The sequence below is a fragment of the Entelurus aequoreus genome, linkage group LG14, assembly GCF_033978785.1.
Source record: "Entelurus aequoreus isolate RoL-2023_Sb linkage group LG14, RoL_Eaeq_v1.1, whole genome shotgun sequence".
Taxonomy (NCBI): Eukaryota; Metazoa; Chordata; class Actinopteri; order Syngnathiformes; family Syngnathidae; genus Entelurus; species Entelurus aequoreus.
The window spans coordinates 23,272,756-23,297,325 of record NC_084744.1 but is presented as its reverse complement, the minus strand read 5'-3'; the positions used below and the strand labels follow the sequence as shown (position 1 = coordinate 23,297,325).

Sequence of the window (24,570 nt, the reverse complement as noted above, 5' to 3'; positions counted from 1 at the left end):
GATATGTGAGTGTAATATGTCCAAGCTAGGGCATAATTTTTGTGAACAATTATGGAGTCCCCTTGAGAGAAACCCACGGTCAGGAGACTGAACAAGCCACCTGCCAGGATGGTTCAAATCACAGACTTTTTTCTTCCCAACAACTCCAAAAACCAGATGCACAGAAAGTGTGCGGGTATTTCTGTGATTCCAAACACAAAATGAACCAGGAAGATGCTCAAACCAAATGTCCCAACACTGAGAGAAATACAAAAGTAGTCTAAGTATGTCGAAGACCTAGGTGAGAAAAAAAGAAATAAATTAGAGGATGTAAAATTAAATAACAAAATGTTTACACACCAGAAAAAACATGCAATTATTAAGTAAATCAGCAGCTTCCTTGTGGTTGAAAGCATTTTCATGGCTCCACTTTCGACTTCTTTCCCCTCATGTTCTTCTAGCTGCGTAGTTCAAGAGAAGAACAAACGATTAAAGACTACAATAAATAATTTTGTGGATTTTGTATCAAAGCATACCACACAGTCCAAAGTACTCTCTGGGACTTCCTGTTTATTTATTAAGGCCATGGAGATTTTTTTTTATAATCTGCAAATGTAAATTTGTATAACAATTCAGACATTTTCTCTCACATGTTTTTATTGCATAAATGTCTGAGTGCATACATATAAAACAATCACAACACAATCATCATATTACAAAAGAGAGTAATAAAGATAATTGATAAAATGGATTATAGAGACCCAACAAATGATTCATAAAGTTACACATTTTAAAATTGTATAAAAGACAACTGTTCAAATGATGTATAAAGTAAATAATAATATGCTTCCTGAAGTGGTCCAGAAGATGTTTCAGATGTGAACCAGTACATATGTATATCATATAAAGGTGCTAATCTATGGGATTATTAACAATTATAAATACTATGTAATACTTCAATATTTCAAACACCTATAGAAAACACTATTGTGACTAAGTCTAAAATTGTATTATGAATATATATACACATAAAATGTTTATTGTATGTAAAATATGTCTTGTACTGTTTACTCTAACTTGTTCAAATTGTTCTGTTCATTTTTTAATGAAAGTACACAATGTTGCATATTAATGCATGTACTTGACTGAAAAAAACACCAATATAAAATATGTAATCTATAAATGTAGAAACATATTAAAAAGATTGTTTCACAAACAACAATGTCACACATGTTATATGTGCTGATGTTGTTAGAAAGTCAACATTAAAGTTTTGACTGTTTATTTCAAATCCTGCAGTTTCATTTGCTGCTGCTGTTCTCACCAGCACACTTGTGTTTCTTACACTGGTACTGATAAGAGAATCTTTCACCACACACACTGCAACTCAACACTTTCTCTCCTGTGTGTTTTCTCATGTGTCTTACAAGGTTTGATCGTTGACAAAAGCTTCTGTTGCAGATTGAACAGGAATGTGATTTTTCACCAGTGTGTGTTCTCTTGTGTCTTTTCAAATTGTGACTTTCTCTAAAACCTTTACCACAGACTGAACATATACAAGATGTTTCTCCAGTGTGTATTGTTCTGTGTTTTTCCAAACATGAACTTCGTGCAAAAACTTTACCACAGATTGAACAGATAAAAGGTTTTTCACCAGTGTGTGTTCTCATGTGTAATTTCAAATGTTCCTTCGTGGTAAAAGATAAGCCACAGATTGAACAAGAAAAAGGTTTTTCACCAGTGTGTGTTCTCATGTGTACTTTCAAATGGTTACTTTCTACAAAACTTTTACTACAGATTGAACAGATAAAAGGTTTTTCTCCAGTGTGTGTTCTCATGTGTGCTTTTAAACTCTGACTGTGTCCAAAACCTTTACTACAGATTGAACAGATAAAACGTCTTTCTCCAGTGTGTGTACTCATGTGTGCTTTCAAACTCTGACTGTGTCCAAAACCTTTACTACAGATTGAACAGATAAAAGGTTTTTCTCCAGTGTGTGTTCTTGTGTGATCTTTCATAGTTTGCTTCCTTGTAAAAGATAAGCCACAGATTGAACAAGAAAAAGGTTTCTCTCCAGTGTGTGATCTCATGTGTGTTTTCAGATCACTATGGTATTTAAAGGTTTTGTCACAGTGAGAACATTTCAAGTGAGTGTTGTCAGTGTGACATGTCTTAGAGTCTTCATCATCAGTGTCAGGAGAGTGTGACGTTGTGTCCTCACTATCTGATAGTGGAGCTAAGAGCTTGTCTGCTTGTGATCCTCCACAGTGGTCTCCATCAGCTTCTGTTGTCATGTGTTGTGTTGAGCTGCTGCTTGGAGGCTCCACCTCTCTCTTCTCCTCACTTTCACCTTTGACCTCATCATCTTCACTCTTCACAGGGACACCAGTCACTGGGAACTCCACCAGTCCTTCAAGATGCTCGCCCTCCTGACTGATGCTGTGTTCCTCCTCTTCCTCTTCCTTTTTACAGGGAAGGGTCTGTGTCAAAGAGGAAAAAGAGATGCCAGAGGGTCTGTGGTGCCTGGTCTTCTTCTTTGATAGATCCTCCTTCACCATCCTGAAGCTACACTCTTGTTTTTCAGGCAGAAGTTGTTCTTCACAGGCATCTGCAGGACACAAAATGACAAACATGCTTGAGAAATGTCCAGATTTTCTCAGTCACATGAGGCATTCAGTAAGTTCACATGTACTTAAAATAAGTTATTATATGAATTGGCCTGAAAACAAACACACTGCTCTTTACAACATTATTCACAGGAAAATAATAGCACTTTTTTTTACAAGGGATAGGCTAGGTGGCCCTAAAATCTATATTGCAATAAATTCCCTGCTGCCTGAAGGCAGCTGGGATAGGCTCCAGCGCCCCCTGTGATTTTAATGTCAGTTACTGATGTATAAACTTGGAGAAAAGATTAGGTCGTTTACATTGTAAATCTGTATTCTGTATTGTTGTCTCTGCTATGACGCCATCTTGTGGTCGAGTTCGCTCACTGCGAGTGCTGTGGGTTGTAAGTGTATTTCCTTTTTCTTCATGCCTTGAACCCCAAGTATGGTGTCGGCGACAGACTCGTTCTGTTTTTTGTTTTTAAGTCAATGTGTCAGTTTCCCTCGCCTGGCGTCTATATTGAGTGGTCGACACAACAAGGCGGTTCAATTGAGCTAAACTCTGCTCGTTTGAGACAGGAAGTCATGCATAAACACAAAATAAATGATCCAGTTTACTTTCAAGGTAAAATATCTGTCTAAGGCAGATGGTATTCTACACTTTGAAAAGTACTAATGGACGTGAAGTCAACTTGTCAAAGGTTTTCAGACCTAATTTCAACTCCTTGACACAAATGGACGAAGACATGCTGATTCTAAAAGGCCCAAAATTATTATTATTATTTATTTTACTATTGTCAGAAAAATTGTATTTAAATTATCAAAAAACTTTCCATTGTGAGTTTCCAATGAACAGACAAGAAGCTGTCTCTGCTGCACCAAGCCAAACGCTTGGAAGATTCCGCTGTGTACGATAGAAACAGACGGGAGGGGTCATCCATTGTCCTCGAAAACCTGATCAAGCTGAATCCACGATAAGCCCAAGCCCGAGGGATCTTCTTCTTTTGTCTTCTAATGTGACCGAAAACAAGGACTGTTTACATACCCATTCCTGTTGAGACAGGTGTTGTTGCGTAAACATTGAACATCTAAATAAAAGAGAGGACGAAAACCTTCTTCGTCAGAGCGTGGTGCAGGACTGTCCAGAAAGTACAGTGGCCATGTCTCTCCTCAATATTGAGTCCAAATTTAATTCTGTCTCTGTTTGATTCCTTGCCTTTTGTCTTGTTTAATAGATGTCATCAGTGTTTGAATCTAACAACTATTATTATTTTTTTCCCCTGCCTCAGGGGGGTATTCGACAGGGCGGTTGCTGGTTGTTCCACTTCCATCGTTGGGGTCCCTGCGGGTGGGGTGGGTGGTTCCCGTGGCCCCGTGCTGGGCAGTCCTGCGGCAGCCGACTTGGGTGGGGTGGCCTGGGGCGAGCCCCGTCGTGCTCTCCGGGGGTGAGGGGTGGGCTCCCGGTTGCTGGTGGGGCAGGGGCGGACCTCCTGTTCGGATGCGGGGAGTCTCTGGGCCCCTCGGGGTGTGGTCTCTCGCTGGCTTGGGGGCTGGCTGGCCCCTGCTTCTCCCGTGCCTTGTCCTCTGCTGGACGCATCTTTCTACAGCCTGCTGCTGGCTCTACTGGGCGGCAAGGTGGGCCGGGCTCTGGGGTTCCTGTCGCTGGCCGACCTGGCTGCGTGGGGCCGGTGGTCTGTTTGTGGGTTAGGCTCTCTGGGTGGCTGGGGCCGTACTCTGGCTCCCGCACACACTGGGAGTCAAATACATTGTACACACAAATACACACAGTTATTCATACATACGCGCACACATAAGTACCTACGCTCTGACATACTGTACATACACAAATACAGTACATATCTACACACTAAAAGTTTGTTCATCCACACACACATTCACTGTACAAACATACATGTACATATACATTCACTGTACAAACATACATATATACATACTGTACATATACATTCACTGTACAAACATACATATACACATACATGTACATATACATTCACTGTACAAACACACATATACACATACTGTACATATACATTTACTGTACAAACATACATATACTGTACAATATACAAGTACATATACATACATACACTCATGCACATAATCCCGTTTCATCAAACATGAATTAATGTTGTTGCCCTAGGGTAAACTGGATAACACATGGCACACTGACCAAGCTTAATTGCTCTGTTGATTGCTATTCTGAATGTTGCTGGGTCGGGTTTGGTTTTGGAATTGCATTATTATGATATTGTTGTGTATGGTTTTGTTGGACTGATTAATTAAAAAAACAAAAAAAAACATATATTAACGTTGTTGTGCTACGGGAAACAGGGTAACACATGGCATACTGACAAAGCTTAACCTATTGTTACTATAACAATCTGCAAAGTTAATATAAATGGTAAATGGGTTATACTTGTATAGCTCTTTTCTACCTCCAAGGTACTCAAAGCGCTTTGACACTATTTCCACATTCACACACACATTCACACACTGATGGCGGGAGCTGCCATGCAAGGCCCTAACCACGACCCATCAGGAGCAAGGGTGAAATGTCTTGCTCAAGGACACAACGGACGTGACAAGAATGGTAGAACGTGGGGATTGAACCAGGAACCCTCAGGTTGCTGGCACGGCCACTCTCCCAACCGCGCCACACTGTCCCCACATAGCTGGCTTCTCTTTCTTCCCTTCTATTTATCTGCTTTCTTTTGTATCTCTAGTTATCACTACGCACATGTATTGTTGCATTTGAACAACTGTATTGTTGATAATAGAGGTCAATTATTGTTATCGTGCATTATATATAGTGCTATTTCTATTGGTATTTTTATTTCTCCATTTGTAGTATAATAATGTTCATTGTCATTTCTGTACTATTATTTATTTCGCTAACTGCTTCTTTGCTATCACTTTTACCATCATATTTGTACATATCCTATTTGCTGATGTTGTTCTGTTGCTATTGTTGTTGTTGTTGTTGTAGTTGTTATTGTAGTCTCTCTGTCTTAGCCCCTTCTTGTCCCCACAATTTCCCCTTCTGTCTTCCCTTTTTTCTCTTTCTATCCCCTCCTGCTCTGGCCGGGCTGCACCAATTGATAATATAAATACATTTAATAAAGTCAAATACAAATAAGGTAACAAGAGAAGTATCCCACACTTCTCTTTTGTAAAGTAAATTTGTACAGCCGATATGGGCATCTACATCTACTATATGATTTGCCTGAGAAGCTGGACAGGACAAAAATAAATACATTTAAAAAATATATATATAATGATAATGGTAATAACAGAAAAATAAAAGGCCCAAAATTAAAGAATCATATAACAGGCATATCCCGGGCAGATCTATAGGGGCCTGTGTCAATTACCAGCTGATACGAGGGCGGGGTTAGAAGGAGGTGATTAAGATGTATGTGTGTACAACACTCGCCAGGGATGATGTTACTGTTGTGTTCTTGCTTGCGACAAAAACAATTAAAGTTGTGGTTCTGCAAGGCAAAACTCTCGTCTTTTCCACGAGTCAAGTCAGTGCCGTCACAGACACTTGCCTGTGGGAATTGATGGACGGCAAGGCTCGAGACGCGCCCGCGGTGTTTCACTTCAGCAGCCGTTACGGATCTCGAATGGCAGGACCGACTATTTGCTTCTGCTCCTCTGGAAGGACAGAATAAACCGTTTGCGTTAAAGCGGAACTGGACTTTTTTTTTTTTTTTTTAAATGTTGCCTATCGTTCACAATCACTATGAAAGACACGACGACGGATGGTTTTTTTTTTAGCATTCATTGTAACATGACTTCCTGTCCCACACAAGCAGATTTCAGGTAAATTGAGCCACTGTGCACAGGCGGTTGAAACTGAAACATTGACTTGAATAAAAATGATTCTCCTAGGGTTTAAAGCAATGTGTACATTAAAAGTGAGCGTTGTATAAAAATGACTAGTTCCATCTCCAACATTAAAGCGAGTGTCGCTAACACAGGAAAACGTGTGGAGGAGAATTGCAAGTAGCCGAAACAAAGATTGTGAATGACTGACAGGAGGCTCACTTTGTTCATGTACCGTATTTTTCGGACTATAAGGCACACTTAAAAGCCTTTCATTTTCTCAAAAAAATGACAGTGCGCCTTATAACCCGGTGCGCCTAATGTACGGAATCATTCTGGTTGTGCTTACCGACCTCGAAGCAATTTTATTTGGTACATGTTGTAAAGATTAGTGTGACCAGTAGATGGCAGTCACACATAAGCGATACGTGCAGACTGCAATATGACACCAGTAAACACCAAAACGTTAAATGTTCCATTGAAAATAAAGAACATTACACACGGCACTCAAAAATCTGTCAAAATGTTTTAGTACGACTTTGAAGCCACACCGCTTGATGGATTGTCGGCCCATTACGGCTACCGTAGTCAGAGATACAAGTATTACTATGGTGTTTAGTTTAGTTTATTAAGGATCCCCATTAGTCTACACCGCAGTGGAGACTATTCTTCCTGGGGTCCAGGCAAAAAACATCACACAATCACAAAACAAAAGATTAAAATGCAGTACAACATGATCAAATAATAAAATGTTGTAATACAAAAATAGCAACAACAAAGAACCAAAAAAATAATAATAACTTCGAGTTTACATAATATTGTTCATACCAAAGATAAAAAGAGCAATATAAAAATAGATATATATATTTTTTTGCAAAAAAAAAATAAAACAAAGAACCAATGGCCTAAAATATATACATTAGTGTACCAAAGACAAACAGTAAGTGACGAAAAAAGTTCCATCCACCATTTTCTACTGCTTGTCCCATAATCAATAAAATAGTCAATAAAAACAGTCATGACATTAGGTACAATCTAGAATAATCTCTTTCCGCAATACTTCTCCTCTTAGTCTATTCTTAAAACCCACTCTGCTGGTGATTGATACCAGATATTGTGGAAGTCGATTCCAGTAAGTGATTGCCCTATACATTACAGTCTTTTTCAAAACATCACTTTTGGGTTTAAGACGGGTGAAAGCACCTCTTAGGGCTAACCTGGTACCATAGTTGTGACTTTCACTAGCAAGCAACAGCTGAGAATACAGATATGAAGGTTTATGGTATGTATAGATTGTTTTTAAAAATAGAATCAAACTACACGCTACTCTTTCACCAACTCTCATCCATGACAATTCATTATGCATGATCTCAACGCTGGTCCTAAATGAGCAATGGAGAGCGAGTCTGGCAGCTCTGTTTTGGGTAAGCTGGATTTTATTGAGTTCTTGTTTAGATGCATTAGACCAGATTGCTGGGCAATAGTCAATATGTGACAATACAAGGGATTGTATAACTTGTTTCGTAGTTGTGTTAGTTAAAAAATAGGCACTTCTTCTTATGATTGAGATGCTTCTGCTCATTTTTGTTACTATGTTATTAATGTGAGTGGCCCAAAATAGTCTTTCATCTATTGTAACTCCCAGCAACCTGGCTTCTTTAACTTGTTCAATATGAACTCCGTTCAAAGAAACATTCAATATGCGTTCTTTTCTATGTGCATGTTTTGAACAAATAACAAGACATTTTTTTTTGGAAATATTAAGTTTCATCTTATTTTCTGTAACCCATTTAGAAATCTGCATAACCTTGTCTTGTAGTATACTGCTCAGGTCTGTGCAATTATCAGCATAAGCATATATTGTTGTGTCATCTGCGTAAATTGCACAGTAACCATTCTTTAAAATACATGACATATCATTTACAAATATTGAGTATAATAAAGGTCCCAGGCAACTTCCCTGGGGAATACCACAATATAATGTTTTAATATTTGAAAGGGTTCCATTGAACATGACACATTGCTGTCTGTTGACTAGGTAGCTTTTCATCCAGTTAATCGCTGAGAGTTTAAAACCATAAGCAGACAGTTTTATAAGTAGTAGTTTGTGGTCAATAATATCAAAAGCAGCACTAAAATCTAATAGCACTGTGCCAACTAATAATTTACTGTCAATTTGTTTTAGCCAGTCATCTGTTAATTGTGTGAGAGCTGTGCATGTTGAATGGCCAGTTTTATATGCATGTTGAAAGTCTGAATTAATGTCATTTATAGAGAAATAATTTTGAATTTGCTTAAACATAATTGTTTCCATTAATTTTCCTAATACTGGTAAAATGCTAATTGGCCTACTATTCGATCCAGTGAATGCTTCTTTCCTATTTTTTGGTAGAGGAGTTACTCTAGCAACCTTCCATATTTGAGGATAGATTCCTTCTTTAAAACTTAAGTTAAAAATATAACATATCGGACTGGCTATTATTCCAGCTGACCATTTTAAAAGTCTACTATCTAGATTATCATGACCACAAGGTTTGTTAGATTTCAACTCAGACAATAGATTTTCAATTTCCAATACATTAGTGACTGAGAATTCAAATTTACATTTTTTGTCCTGCATGATATCATTTTTATTAAGTGACTCAGATAGAATACAATTTACAGGCAGCATGCCATTTCTTATAGTACATGGTGTGTGTATAAGGACCGCAAAATGGCACCCATTAGCAGACATATTATCTGGCATTTTGTATCACAATATTATGCAAAACCAACTTTTCTTACCTTCTGGTACCTGCTGATGTGTATTTGGGATCTGCATAAGTCCTGAACATTTTCACACTGTACTCCGTGCCGATTCCATAGTCTATCTAAGCTTCTTCTTTTTCTCTATCTTCTTGTTATGGGACATTCATCCTCTGCTGTTGCCATTTCTATTATAAAGTAGTGGAAAGTTCTAACGTATATCTCGCTATTGAAGTGCTAAAACATACTGGTGTAGTGAGTTTACATAATTATTAAAGAGTTCCGGTCGGACGTTTTTTCACGGGACACATTTCCGGCGTTGTTGTTGCACTAGTGAGCCACGGATGAGGAGATGCTGCTCCGTTGTTGATTGAAGTGAAGTCTGAATGTCATTAAAACAGTTAGCTCCATCTTTTAAATGATAAATGGGTTATACTTGTATAGCGCTTTTCTACCGTCAAGGTACTCAAAGCGCTTTCACAGTATTTCCACATTCACCCATTCACACACCCATTCACACACTGATGGAGGGAGCTGCCATGCAAGGCGCTAACCAGCACCCATCAGGAGCAAGGGTGAAGTGTCTTGCCCAAGGACACAACGGACGTGACCAGGATGGTAGAAGGTGGGGGTTGAACCCCAGTAACCAGCAACCCTCCGATTGCTGGCACAGCCACTCTACCAACTACCAACCAACTTGGGACGGTATAGCTCGGTTGGTAGAGCGGCCGTGCCAGCAACTTGAGGGTTGCAGGTTCGATCCCCGCTTCCGCCATCCTAGTCACTGCCGTTGTGTCCTTGGGCAAGACACTTTACCCACCTGCTCCCAGTGACACCCACACTGGTTTAAATGTAACTTAGATATTGGGTTTCACGATGTAAAGCGCTTTGAGTCACTTGAGAAAATGCGCTATATAAATGTAATTCACTTCACTTCAACTATTATTATTATTTATTAGCCTTTATTTTAACCAGGTAAAATCCCATTGAGATCAAAGATCTCTTTTCCAAGGGAGACCTGGCCAAGAGGGCAGCAGCAAGGTTACATTAAAAACAGTAAACAAATACATAAAACATCACATTTACGACATTAAAACTTGCTCACATAACACATGTGCATACAGACAAGGTAGACTGCAGTCCTTTCACAGAAGCTTTAAACTCATTCAACGTAACAAGGGTTTGAAGTTTAATATTCGATTGTAGGTTATTCCAAGCCTTCGCTGCTGAAAACCTAAATGCTTTCTTGCCCAGTTCAGTTCTTACTTTGGGGACGACAAATTGCAGAACATTCATGGAACGAAGATTGTGACTTCCTTGTTTCTTTGTTAAAAGACAAGACAGATAAGATGGAGTGATACCCAGAATGGTTTTGTAGATGAAAACATACCAATGATTGAGGCGTCGAGCACATAAAGATGTCCAGTTAACCATTGAGTATAATACGCAATGGTGAGTAAGGGGAGCGCAGTTGGTGATAAATCTCAGTGCCCCGTGGTACACACTATCCAGCTTGTGGAGACAACCAGCAGTAGCATTCATGTACAACACATCTCCATAGTCAATAACAGGTAAGAAGGTTGTTTCCACCAATTTCTGTTTCACAGTAAAAGAAAAGCAAGACTTGTTTCTATAATAAAATCCCAGTAAAAGTTTCAGTTTTTTTACAACATACTGAATGTACCAACTTCGCCACTTTTGACACTTCTTCCACTCCCGTCCTTGCACGCTACACCGCTATAACAAAGATGACGGGGAGAAGACGCTGTCGAAGATGAGCCACGTAAATAAGACCGCCCATTAAACGGCGCAAACAGAAGCGACTGTCAGAAAGCGACTTGAAGATGATGTGTAAAACATCATCTATGCAACATTTTGACCAAAGAACCACCTTTACATGTTATGTAGACCACAAGGTAGTCTTTTACGTTTACAAAAAAATTATAATAATATGACTCCTTTAAAGGCCTACTGAAAGCCACTACTACCGACCACGCAGTCTGATAGTTTATATATCAATGATGAAATCTTAACATTGCAACACATGCCAATACGGTCGGGTTAACTTATAAAGTGCAATTTTAAATTTCCCGCTAAACTTCCGGTTCAAAACGCCTTTGGAGGATGACGTATGCGCGTGACGTTGAGAGATCCACGGAAGTGTTTGGACCATATTGGACACAATCCACAGAGCTCTGTTTTCTTTGACAACATTCCACAGTATTCTGGACATCTGTGTTGGTGAATCTTTTGCAATGGAGGCTGCAAAGAAGAACGTTGTAGGTGGGATCGGTGTATGCGGCTGGCTGTAGCAACACAACAAGGAGAACTTTGACTTGGATAGCAGACGCGCTAGCGGCGAACTCACCTTGACTTCCAACGTCTCCGGGCCGCCGACCCCATCGTCAAACGCTGGAACGCAGGTGAGCACGGGTGTTGATGAGCTGAGGAGGGCTGGCTGGCGTAGGTGGAGCGCTAATGTTTTTATCATAGCTCTGACGAGGTCCCGTTGTTAAGTTAGCGTCGTTAGCAACAGCATTGCTAGGCTTCGACAGGCATCGAATACACATTAACCGTGTATTTACATGCCCAGTGTTTGGTTCGGTGTCTCCTGATAGTAGTATTGTTGATCTTCTGTCTATCCTTCCAGTCAGGGGTTTATTTATTTTGTTTCTATCTGCATTTGAGAACGATGCTATCACGTTAGCTCAGTAGCTAAGTGTGTCACCAATGTCTTGTCGTGGAGATAAAAGTCACTCTGAATGTCCATTTCGCGTGCTCGACTCTCATTTTCAAGAGGATATAGTATCCGAGGTGGTTTAAAATACAAATCCGTGATCCACAATAGAAAAAGGAGAGAGTGTGGAATCCAATGAGCCAGCTTGTAGCTAAGTTACGGTCAGAGCGAAAAAAGATACGTCCGGCACTGCCTCTCTAGTCCTTCACTCTAACGTGCCTCATCCACGAATCTTTCATCCTCGCTCAAATTAATGGGGTAATCGTCACTTTCTCGCTCCTAATATCTCTCGCTCCATTGTAAACAACGGGGAATTGTGAGCAGCACTACCGCTTGTGACGTCACGCTACTTCCGGTAGGGGCAAGGTTTTTTTTATCAGCGAGCAAAAGTTGCGAACTTTATCGTCGATTTTCTCTACTAAATCCTTTCAGCAAAAATATGGCAATATCGCAAAATGATCAAGTATGACACATAGAATGGATCTGCTATTCCCGTTTAAATAAAACAAATTCATTTCAGTAGGCCTTTAATGCGCCTTATAATCCAGTGTGATTTACCGTAATTTCCGGACTATAAGCCGCACCTGACTATAAGCCGCACCAGCTAAATTTAGGGGAAAATACAGATTGCTCCATATATAAGCCGAACCCGACTATAAGCCGCAGGGTTTTGATGTGTAATTACCGTAGTATATAGGGGTTCCTGCTACCACGGAGGAGATTGTCGGGACAGAGATGACTGTTTGGGAACGCAAAGCGTCCCATTTATTAACAATAAATCTTTTAATCATTCAATAAAACTTTCACATCTTTGACATGGCGAACAACATTCATGCAGAGTACAAATAATACAACTGTGCAAAGTAATACAAAGTGCTCGCCTGTACGTTATCAAAATAACCAGCCTACAGGTATATGAAAAGTCAGTCTTTAATCATTGTGTCATCGTCTTCCTCCTGCATACTAAAACCACCGAAATCCTCCTTGTCGATGTCGGAGAAGAACAGGCCGTAAATAAGCCGCACCGTTGTATAAGCCGCAGGGACCAGAACGAGGGGAAAAAGTAGCGGCTTATAGTCCGGAAATTACGGTATGTATGGAAAAAAATACAACTAAAACAAAAATACACCATTCAACGGCAGTACGCCTTATAATCCGGTGCGCCCTATGGTCCAAAAAATATGGTAATATTTACGTATGTTTGCTCATTAGAGCATTCATTTCAAAAACGCATCACAACATTGCGTTTTTTTTTTTTTTTAAATAACATCACTGAATATTACCCACTGCAGACTTAACGAAAGCCAAAAAACATAATAAAACATCACTTACTGTACAAGGTCTGCTGTCACAAAGATGCAGACTGATAGAATGTTGTTATATTCCCGTCTAGATAAAGAATGACTCATAATCGTCGCACGGAAAAGGGGGGTGAAGCCAAGCGTCTTTTTGTGTCGTTCACCATTGCCGGGTCTAAATTGGCTGTCAAACGGTACCGACTTGTCAGAGTACGTCCTCATCCTTCTACTATCCAGGTGAGAGGCATGATTCATGATCTGGAATAATCTTTCACCAGCACAGAGGTGAGGAAGGAGCTCACCAGCCGGTGATGTCAACATAGACACACAAGCTATAAATAGTTTGTCTGTGTTAGCACTTATAATAACAATATCACTAATACTTGCTTGGTATTCAAGCCACCAAATGCAAATGGAGTATTGCTGGTGCTTTTTAGATGGTTATAGAGGACCCCCCATTGACTCCATTGCAAGTAGACTTTTATTTACATTTATGAGTTAGAATGTGATTTAAAAATATATATATCCATCGTCATGTCTTTTATAATGATTGTGAACGATAGAAAAAATTCCCCCCCAAAAAAGTGCAGTTCCCCTCTAAATTCCAGTGATTAGATTTAAGACTTGAAGTCTATGAGCATGAAGTGATGAAGACTACTTAGATGAGAGGACAAACGTCTTCTAAGACAAAGTGAACAGTCCAGTTGTGATGGATTGAATGCCCTGAGAATAAAATGATATGTGGATGTTGTGCTTACTTGGACTGTGATGAAGCTGTGAGGACTCAGGTGGTTTGTCTTCATGCTCTTCAGTCTTCACAGAGACAACAGTCAGTGGAAACTTGGTGACATCATCCTCCTCCTGCCCTAGAAGACACTCTCCCTCCTGAGTGATCCACACTTCCTCCTCTTCCTCTTTAATGTGGGGGGGCTGTGAATTGTCCTCTTCCTCTTTAATGTGGGGCGGCTGTAGATCCTCCTCTTCCTCTTTAATGTGAGGGGGCTGCTGGACGTCTGTTGGGTAAATAAGTAAATAAGATAAAGAGAGAATAGAAATAGTTTTGGACTGACACTGTTAACACAATGATGTTATTTGTGTTCTTTGGTGTGTTGTGTTAACATTGTGTAGCAAAACAACCAATACAAATATGGGAATACCTCCTTTTGTCCCAACCACTAAAATGTATACAAAAGTGAGTACAAAATCCGACTTGGAAATTTGATGGGGGGCAACTTTTCAAGTTGAGGCAGCGTTGTTTGAGGCATTCTTAACTTTACACTCACTGATGTAAAGTGTGTAAATATTTGATTCTGTATACAGTCTATGACACCTAAACTTTATCTCTAAACTTAACCATGATCTTGTAATGACATAGTCATTACCATAACTTTAATATCATGGAAATAAAAAATCTAATTCCAAAATCACTTAAATAGTATGTTTTTGTCATCATGAAAAATACTTTTTGTGGTCAAGTTGGCTGGGCCCAAAGGGAACTTTTACCAAAACATGTTTTACCATGTGGTGTTTTATGGAGTATCTCCATCAACAATTCCTCTTTAGAAATTGTAGACCATCTACGACACGCTGAAGGAAAGTCAGTCACCTTTATGTTCTTTAAAAAAATAAGTGATGACAACTTTGGTTACAGAAAATAAATGTTTACTTTCACTTATTGATGCATGTAGGTCAGAATCAGAAAGTAAAATAAAAAAATGTATTAGATGTGATTACAGTATAAAATGTATTTAGTGGGTGTGTGAGTTTTGTGTAAACATGTTCATACAGGTTTACATCTTCTTGGGGACTGGAACACATATGTCCTGAAAGGATGCACCCATTTTTAAATAATAAATAAGCTGTGCCACAAAACAAACAAAGGTAGAATCTTCAAGACGTACACTAGCAAGGTTGTCAATGACAAACTGGCAAATTAAGACTCGCCCGGTACTTGCAAGTACACAGGTTTTTGGGTCAATTCCTAACCTCAGAAAAGTAAATAACTTCACAGTCAAACTGGGTGACAAATTTATAAAAAACTAAAATTAGATTACCTAGTTTGGCTGCATTGTAGAGACTAATCTCTCCAGTGAAAAAATTACTACCAAGGTAGTCAAAGAATCAATCGACAAATTCTGTTCTTATTAGTGTTGTCCCGATACCAGTATTTTGGTAACGGTTCCTGTACCAAAATGTATTTCGATACTTTGTGTCAGAAAAATTGTATCTAAATTATCAAAAAACTTTCCGTTCTGAGTTTCCAATGAACAGACAAGAAGCTGTCTTTGTTGCACCAAGCCAAACACTTGGAAGATTCCGCTGTGTACGATGGAATCAGACGGGAGGGGTCATCCATTGTCCTCAAAATCCTGCCAAAGCTGAATCCACGACAAGCCCAAGCCCGAGGCATCTTCTTCTTTGTCTTCAATGTGACCGAAAACAATGACTGTTTACATACTCCCCATTCCTGTTGAGACAGGTGTTGTTGCGTAAACATTGAACATCTATATGAAGCAGCTCAGTAAGGGAAAGACTATATCAGCAGCATTCCACCTCTGCAACAGGGAAGCAAGAAGGGAGCTGGAGATCTTAGTGGACAACAAACCCCTGGAGTTCCAGCAGGCCCCAAAGTACCTGGGCGTACGCTTGGACAGGACACTGTCCTACAAACAACATTTGGATGAAGTGAGGGCTAAAGTAACAGCAAGGGTCTCATTCATCCGGCGCCTAGCTGGTACAACCTGGGGGGCCTCGGCCAAGGTACTACGTATCTCCACACAAGCCCTCGTATTCTCTGCAGCTGAGTACTGTGCCCCAACCTGGTGTAGAAGCCCACATGCGAAGAAGGTCGATACGGCCATCAACAATGCCCTCTGGATCATAAGTGGCTGCCTGAAACCCACCCCCGTGTTCTACCTGCCAGTCCTAGCAGGGATAGCGCCAGCCGGCCTACGGCGAGAGGCCGCTACCCTCGCCCTGGCAAGGAAAGCCCAGGAACACAGCTGGCACCTCCTCCATGAAACCACCACCATGGCAACACCTCCCAAGTCCCGCCACCAATACAATCAGGCCGCACAAGAGATGCTTATTTCCATCCCGGAGGATCTGACAACCAAAGCCTGGCTGGCAGCGGAATGGAAGCAGGAGTGGGAGTCAGCAGGACAGACACGCCTACACCATTACATCCAGGATCCTGGAGGTGGCGTGGAGGGAGAAGATCTACCTCGCCGGCAATGGACCCTCCTGAACCGCCTTCGCACAGGGGTTGGTTGCTTCAAAGCGTCCATGAAGAAGTGGGGCCTGACAGACAGTGCAGCGTGTGAGTGCGGGGAGCCTGAGCAGACTGCCGACCACATCATCACCACCTTCAGAGGAGGGCCTCTTCCAAGTGGGACCTGAGACGAGGGAGTGGCTACACGACACAAAGATGGACATATGAAGACGATACACGAAAGAGAGAGATCTAAATAAAAGAGGAGACGAAAGCCTTCTTCGTCAGAGCGTGGTGCAGGACTGTACAGAGAGTACAGTGGCCATGTCTCTCTTCAATTGAGTCCAAATTTAATTCTGTCTCTGTTTGATTCCTTGCCTTTTGTCTTGTTTAATAGATGTCATCAGTGTTTGAACCTGACACTTTGATACCTTTCTAAATAAAAGGGACCACAAAAAAGTGCATTATTGGCTTTATTTCAACAAAAAATCTTAGGGTACATTAAACATATGTTTACTATTGCAATTTTGTCCTTAAATAAAATAGTCAACATACTAGACAACTTGTCTTTTAGTAGTAAGTAAGCAAACAAATTCTCCTAATTAGTCTGCTGACATATGCAGTAACATATTGTGTCATTTATATTCTATTATTTTGTCAAAATTATTAAGGACAAGTGGTAGAAAATGGATTATTAATCTACTTGTTCATTTACTGTTCATATCTGCTTATTTTCTGATTTAACATGTTCCATCTACACTTCCGTTAAAATATAATAAGCATTTATTATTCTGTTGTTTGATACTTTACATTAGTTTTGGATGATACAACAAATTTGGGTATCAATCTGATACCAAGCAGCTACAGGATCATACATTGGTCATATTCAAAGTCCTCATGTGTCCAGGGACACATTATAAACATACATTTTTTTTTAAACGAAAAGACGTTGTGATGCCAAAAAATATTGTTGTAATCATAGAAGTAGTACTTTTTAGAGGCGGTATAGTACCGAATATGATTCATTAGTATCGCTGTACTATACTAATACCGGTATACCGTACAACCTTAGTTCTTACATAATACGATCACCCCGCTGGTGGGTAGAAATACAATTAAGACTAACACAAGCACTCATTTAACCCCACTTTGACTACATAGTTCATGTTTGGTACCGTGACGTCTTAAAAGCCCTGAAAAACTAACTCCAGACAGCCAAAACAAAATGATTGGGCTTCTACTCAACCGTCCATCTCGGGCTCCGCCAACCATTTCCTTAAAGTGGGGAATGCTCTTGGTCGCTGACAGAGTACATCTTCTTGCAGTTAGTCTGGTGTACAAGATACACCATACCACTAAACTACCCATGTACCTGTCTAGATACTTCAAAATATATTCACTATTATAACACCAGAGGTAGTTGTACAAATTACCAACCCAGATTTCACTCCAAAAAAGGTTCTAATTTGTTTGCCTGCTATACCACCAAAATGTGGATCTTCCTATTAATAGCCATAAAGGAGTATAAATCCCTTACTTTCTTCAAATCCGCTTTGAAAAGACATTACAGGTTGCGGCTACTCGTAACTGGGAATAGAAAACGCCTTTTGCTTTTTTCAAAAGTTTATTTTCTTGCAGTATTTTTTTACTTGTAATGCTACTTTCTACATAGTACTGTGTTCTGTGTGAGTTAAACAAATATTTCAACTGAAACCATCTCAGGCTTTAAATTTTTAAAAAGATGTAATATTTACATATTTTGCCCGTAAGCGCAGTTATTTCAAAAACGCATCACGATGTTCGCTTTTTTTTTTTTAACATCACTGAATATTATACACCGCAGACTTCTTGAGAGCCAACAAACATAATAAAACATCACTTAGTGTACAAGGTCTGCTGTCACTATGACGCAGACTGATAGAATCTATTATATTCCAGTTTAGATGAAGAATGACTCGTACGCGTCGCACGGAAAAGGGGGGTGAAGCCAAGTGTTTTTTTGTGTCGTTCGCCATTGCCAGGTCTAAATTGGCTGTCAAAGGGTACCAACTTGTCAGAGTACGTCCTCATCCTTCTACTATCCAGGTGAGAGGCACGATTCATGATCTGGAATAATCTTTCACCAGCACCGAGGTGAGGAAGGAGCTCACCAGCCGGTGATGTCAACATAGTAACACAAAAGCTATAAATAGTTTGTCTGTGTTAGCACTTATAATAACAATATCACTAATACTTGGTTGCTATTCAAGCCACAAAATGCAAATGGAGTATTGTTGGTGCTTTTTAGATGGTTATAGAGGACCTCTCATTGGCTCCATTGCAAGTGGACTTTTATTTACATTTATGAGTTAGAATGTGATTTAAAAAAATATATATATCCATCGTCATGTCTTTTATAATGATTGTGAACGATAGAAAAAAATTCCCCCAAAAAGTGCAGTTCCCCTCTAAATTCCAGTGATTAGATTTAAGACTTGAAGTCTATGAGCATGAAGTGATGAAGCCTACTTGGATGAGAGGACAAACGTCTTCTAAGACAAAGTGAACAGTCCAGTTGTGATGGATTGAATGCCCTGAGAATAAAATGATATGTGGATGTTGTGCTTACTTGGACTGTGATGAAGCTGTGAGGACTCAGGTGGTTTGTCTTCATGCTCTTCAGTCTTCACAGAGACAACAGTCAGTGGAAATGTGGTGACATCATCCTCCTCCTGCCCTAGAAGACACTCTCCCTCCTGAGTGATCCACACTTCCTCCTCTTCCTCTTTCATGTGGGGGGGCTGTGGATCCTCCTCTTCCTCTTTAATGTGAGGGGGTTGCTGGACGTCTGTTGGATAAATAAGTAAATACGATAAAGAGAGAATAGAAATAGTTTTGGACTGACACTGTTAACACAATGACATTATTTGTGTTCTTTCCTGTGTTGTGTTAAAAGTGTGTAGCAAAACAACCAATAAATACGCAGGAAATACCTCCTCTTGTCCCAGCCACTACAATTAATTCAAAAGTGGTACAGTGAGTATAAAAAAAGACTTGGAAATTTGATGGGGGGCAATTTGAAAAGTGTTTTAAGTACGAGGCAGCATTGATTGAGGCATTCTTAACTTTACACTCACTGATGTAAAGTGTTTAAATATTTTATTCTGTACACGGTCTATGACACCTAAACTTTATCTCTAAACTTAACCACGATCTTGTAATGACATAGTCATTACCATAACTTCAATATAATGGAAATTTTGAAAAATCCAAAATCACTTAAAAAAACAGTCATGGTATGTTATTGTCATCATGCAAAATACTTTTTTGTGGTCATTTTGTTGGCTGTGCCAAAAGGAACTTTTACCAAAACATGTTTTACTATGTGCTGTTTTATGGAGTACCTCCATCAACAATTCCTCTTTAGGAATTGGAGACCATCAACGACACGCTGAAGGAAAGTCAGTCACCTTTATGTTCTTTTAATAAATCAAGTGTTGACTACTTTGGTTATTGAAAATAAATGTTTACTTCCACTTATTGATGCATGTAGGTCAGAATCAGGAAGTGAAATTATAACTTTAATTTAGATTTGATTTCAGTATAAAATGTATTTAGTGAGTGTGTGAGTTTTGTGTAAACATGTTGATACAGGTTTACATCTTCTTGGGGACTGGAACACAGATATGTCCCGAAAGGATGCACCCATTTTTAAAACCTTCACTAAGCTGTGCCACCAACATTGCCTCACTTAGCTCATTAAGCAAACTACCAGGGTGAGTGAGTCCTTTTAAACCATCATAGACCTCGTTGTTATTTCTGACCAGTCTAAGATCACCACAAGTGGAACTACTGTATGCGGCTTAAGTGATCATTCCATGATTTTCTGTACCCGTAAAGAACATAGAACTGAGGCTGACGGCCACAAAACAGGCAAAGCTACAATCCTCAAGACCTAGACTAGCAAGGCTTTCAATGACAAACTGGCACATTAAGACTCTCCCCGGTACTTGCAAGTACACAGGTCTTTGGGTCAATTCCTAACCTCAGAAAAGTAGATAACTTCACAGTCAAAGTGGGTGACAATATTATAACAAACAAAAATGAGATTACCTTTCTTGGCTGCATCATAGAGACTAATCTCTCCAGTGAAAACATGACTACTAAAGTAGTCAAAGAATCAACCGACAAATTCTGTTCTTACTAGTGTTGTCCTGATACCAATATTATGGTACCGGGACCTGTACCAAAATGTATCTCGATACTTTTCTAAATAAAAGGCACCACAAAAAAGTGCATCATTGGCTTTATTTTAACAGCAAATATTAGGTTACATTAAACATATGTTTCTTATAGAAAGTTTGTTATTAAATAAAATAGTGTACATACTAGACAACTTGTCTTTTTGGAGTAAGTAAGCAAATAAAAGCTCCTAATTTAGTCTGCTGACATATGCAGTAACATATTGTGTCATTTATATTCTATTATTTTGTCAAAATTTTTAAAGGACAAGTGGTAGAAAATTGATTATTAATCTTTCTTTTAATTCATTTACTTTTAATATCTGCTTATTTTCTGTTTTAAAATGTTCTATCTAAACTTCTGTGAAAATGTAATAATCACTTATTCTTCTGTTGTTTGAGACTTTACATTAGTTTTGGATGATACCACAAATTTGGGTATCAATCTGATATCAAGTAGTTACAGGATCATACATGGTTCATATTCAAAGTTCTGATGTGCCTAGGGACATACTTCCTGAGTTTATAAACATAAGTTATATATATATTTTTTTTAAACCAAAGATGATGTGATGACAAAAAATATTGGAAAAAAAAAATATATATATTGATGCAATCATAGAAGTAGTACTTTTTAGAGGCGGTATAGTACCCAATATGATTCATTAGTATTGCGGTACTATACTAATACCAGTATACCATACAACGCTAGTTCTTACATAGTAGGATCACCCCGCTGGTGGGTAGTAATACACTTAAGACTCTAACACAAGAACTCATTTAACCCCACTTTGACTACGGAGTTCATGTTTGGTACCATGACGCCTTGAAAGCCCTGAAAAACTAACTCCAGACAACCCAAAACCAAATGATTAGGCTTCTACTCAACCGTCCATCTCGGGCTCACCTTTCCGCCAACCATTTCCTTAACGTGGGGAGGCTCTTGGTATTTGATAGAGTACATCTTCTTGCAGTTGGTCTGGTGTAGAAGATACACCATACTAATAAAATACTCATGTACCTGTCAAGATACTTCAAAATATATTCACCATTATAACACCAGAGGTAGTTGTACAAATCACATTCAACCCAGATTTCACTCCAAAAAAGGTTCTAATTCGTGTGCCTGCTATACCACCAACATGTGGAAGTCCCTATCAAAAAGAAAACATATTACAAGTTGCGGCTACTCGTAACTGGGAATATACAAAGTCTTTTACCTAATTGAAATTATATTTTCATTTATTTTCTTAAAGTATATTTGTATTTTAAATGCTACTTTCTACATAGTACTGTGTGAGTGAATGTGTACCGTGATGAAACTGTACCCTATCCTATGCAAACGTCTCATAAGTCCTTCAATCAATCAATCACACATTGTTACAAACTGAGAGGAACATCAACCTCAAACTGTCTCGTTTTCATGAAGAATCTAAATCTTGGCATTGCATCATCCCCACAAGACAAAGCATCTTCCTATTGAAGAAAAGTGTTACTAATGAAATATAAAGTTAGTAAAGATGTGAGAGTAAGAAGTAAACAAACCTGTTCTGTGTAACACAACTTGATGTTTCTTGAAAACAGCGTCCAGTAGTTGATGTTGACGGTCCTTCTCCTCTTTTGTTGGACAAAGTTCCTCCTCATACTTTGCTATCGTTCTTTCGCACATTTTCACACAATCACAACACTTTACACTCACATTTGATCTCTACTTAGCGATGTGTTGATAACGTCCGCGTCTCTTTGTTAGCAGCTAACAAGCTAAGCTAACTAGCAAGCTAAGCTAGCACATAAAGTGCGCTCAGACTAATGTATCCGGATACAAACAATGACTAACAATGTTTCATCTACTACACGACATATATGCGTACATGTATGCACTAAATACAAATAGAGAAACAATAATGGCCAGTGGCCACGTTTAGGCCTTCTCTGTGAAACGCCATTTTGCTTTTTACTCCTTCGTCTTCTTTGGATGGACCAGTTGGAGGATTCAGTGGTCTCGTTCTCGCGAGACTCTCAATTGACGGGTCAAAGGTCGAGAGGGATAAACAAACCGAGAAAATGACTTCCTTATTATCGAGTGGTGTTGATTTGGAAGCAAATGTCGACTTTTAATATTTTATGCAATGGAGTGTTGACTCCTTGAGAGCCCATTTGTGTCGTTGTGGATTCAAGGCATTCGGAAATAAAAGAGATATTACTGCCAGGACTTTTGCTGCGTGGTAAATGGGAGTCCAAGCCAAGAAAAGCGAACAAGAGGTGAAGGAGGAAAAGGCTGAGGACTACCAAAACACTTTGTTAGTAAAAGACACTGTTAACTATTTGCCAGACCCTCTCTTTATTTCTGATGGTTGGGTAGGAGAAAATGATGGCATGAAGCTCTGGCTGCCTATACCATGTACTTTGATATAGGCATGTACCTTGGTGTTACACACATGTACTTTGATACAGGCATGTACCTTGGTCTTACACACATGTACTTTGATATAGGCATGTACCTTGGTGTTACACACATGTACTTTGATATAGGCATGTACCTTGGTGTTACACACATGTACTTTGATATAGGCATGTGCCTTGGTGTTACACACATGTACTTTGATATAGGCATGTACCTTGGTGTTACACACATGTACTTTGATATAGGCATGTACCTTGGTGTTACACACATGTACTTTGATATAGGCATGGACCTTGGTTTTACACACATGTACTTTGATATAGGCATGTACCTTGGTGTTACACACATGTACTTTGATATAGGCATGTACCTTGGTGTTACACACATGTACTTTGATATAGGCATGTACCTTGGTGTTACACACATGTACTTTGATATAGGCATGGACCTTGGTTTTACACACATGTACTTTGATATAGGCATGTACCTTGGTTTTACACACATGTACTTTGATATAGGCATGTACCTTGGTGTTACACACATGTACTTTGATATAAATAAATAAATGATAAATGGGTTATACTTGTATAGTGCTTTTCTACCTTCAAGGTACTCAAAGCGCTTTGACAGTATTTCCACATTCACCCGTTCACACACACATTCACACACTGATGGCGGGAGCTGCCATGCAAGGTGCTAACCAGCAGCCTTCAGGAGCAAGGGTGAAGTGTGTTGCCCAAGGACACAACGGACATGACTAGGATGGTAGAAGGTGGGGATAGGCATGTACCTTGGTGTTACACACATGTACTTTGATATATATAAATGATAAATGGGTTATACTTGTATAGCGCTTTTCTACCTTCAAGGTACTCAAAGCGCTTTGACAGTATTTCCACATTTACCCATTCACACACACATTCACACACTGATGGCGGGAGCTGCCATGCAAGGCGCTAACCAGCAGCCATCAGAGGCAAAGGGTGAAGTGTCTTGCCCAAGGACACAACGGACGTGACTAGGAAGGTAGAAGGTGGGAATTGAACCCCAGTAACCAGCAACACTCCGATTGCTGGCACAGCCACTCTGTCAACTCCGCCACGCCGTCCCTAGGCATGTACCTTGGTGTTACACACATGCACTTTGATATAGGCATGGACCTTGGTGTTACACACATGTACTTTGATATAGGCATGTACCTTGGTGTTACACACATGTACTTTGATATAGGCATGTACCTTGGTGTTACAAACATGTACTTTGATATAGGCATGTACCTTGGTGTTACACACATGTACTTTGATATAGGCATGTACCTTGGTGTTACACACACATGTACTTTGATATAGGCATGTACCTTGGTGTTACACACACATGTACTTTGATATAGGCATGTACCTTGGTGTTACACACATGTACTTTGATATAGGCATGTACCTTGGTGTTACACACATGTACTTTGAAATAGGCATGTACCTTGTTGTTACACACATGTACTTTGATATAGGCATGTACCTTGGT

General features: G+C 39.5%; 1 protein-coding gene across 5 annotated transcripts; it reads right to left on the bottom strand.

Annotated features, from left to right (window-relative positions):
- Window positions 1–411: 411 nt before the first annotated feature.
- On the bottom strand, window positions 412–22,657 carry LOC133664525 (oocyte zinc finger protein XlCOF22-like). 5 transcript variants are annotated; one of them, XM_062069224.1, is made up of 4 exons: window positions 22,191–22,653; window positions 19,034–19,252; window positions 13,973–14,227; window positions 412–440 (listed from the first exon to the last, which is right to left on the bottom strand). In XM_062069224.1, exons 1-4 carry the CDS (start codon window positions 22,312–22,314, stop codon window positions 427–429), a joined length of 612 nt encoding a protein of 203 aa, XP_061925208.1. In that variant the 5' UTR covers window positions 22,315–22,653; the 3' UTR covers window positions 412–426. The 5 variants fall into 5 exon arrangements, with proteins under 5 accessions (XP_061925208.1, XP_061925204.1, XP_061925205.1 ...); XM_062069220.1 differs by lacking the exon at window positions 412–440 and adding an exon at window positions 1,245–2,587 and having other exon boundaries at window positions 22,191–22,646; XM_062069222.1 differs by lacking the exon at window positions 412–440 and adding an exon at window positions 3,600–4,335 and having other exon boundaries at window positions 22,191–22,657.
- Between the last annotated feature and the right edge of the window lie 1,913 nt (window positions 22,658–24,570).

Coding starts and splice junctions, on each gene's coding strand:
- LOC133664525 (XM_062069220.1), bottom strand. CDS start 22,314: ATGTGCGAAAGAACGATAGCAAAGTATGAGGAGGAACTTTGTCCAACA. Junction 19,253..22,190: donor AGTTGTGTTACACAGAACAG/GTTTGTTTACTT, acceptor TTTATCCAACAG/ACGTCCAGCAACCCCCTCAC. Junction 2,588..13,972: donor ACAGCTTCATCACAGTCCAA/GTAAGCACAACA, acceptor TGTGTCCTGCAG/ATGCCTGTGAAGAACAACTT.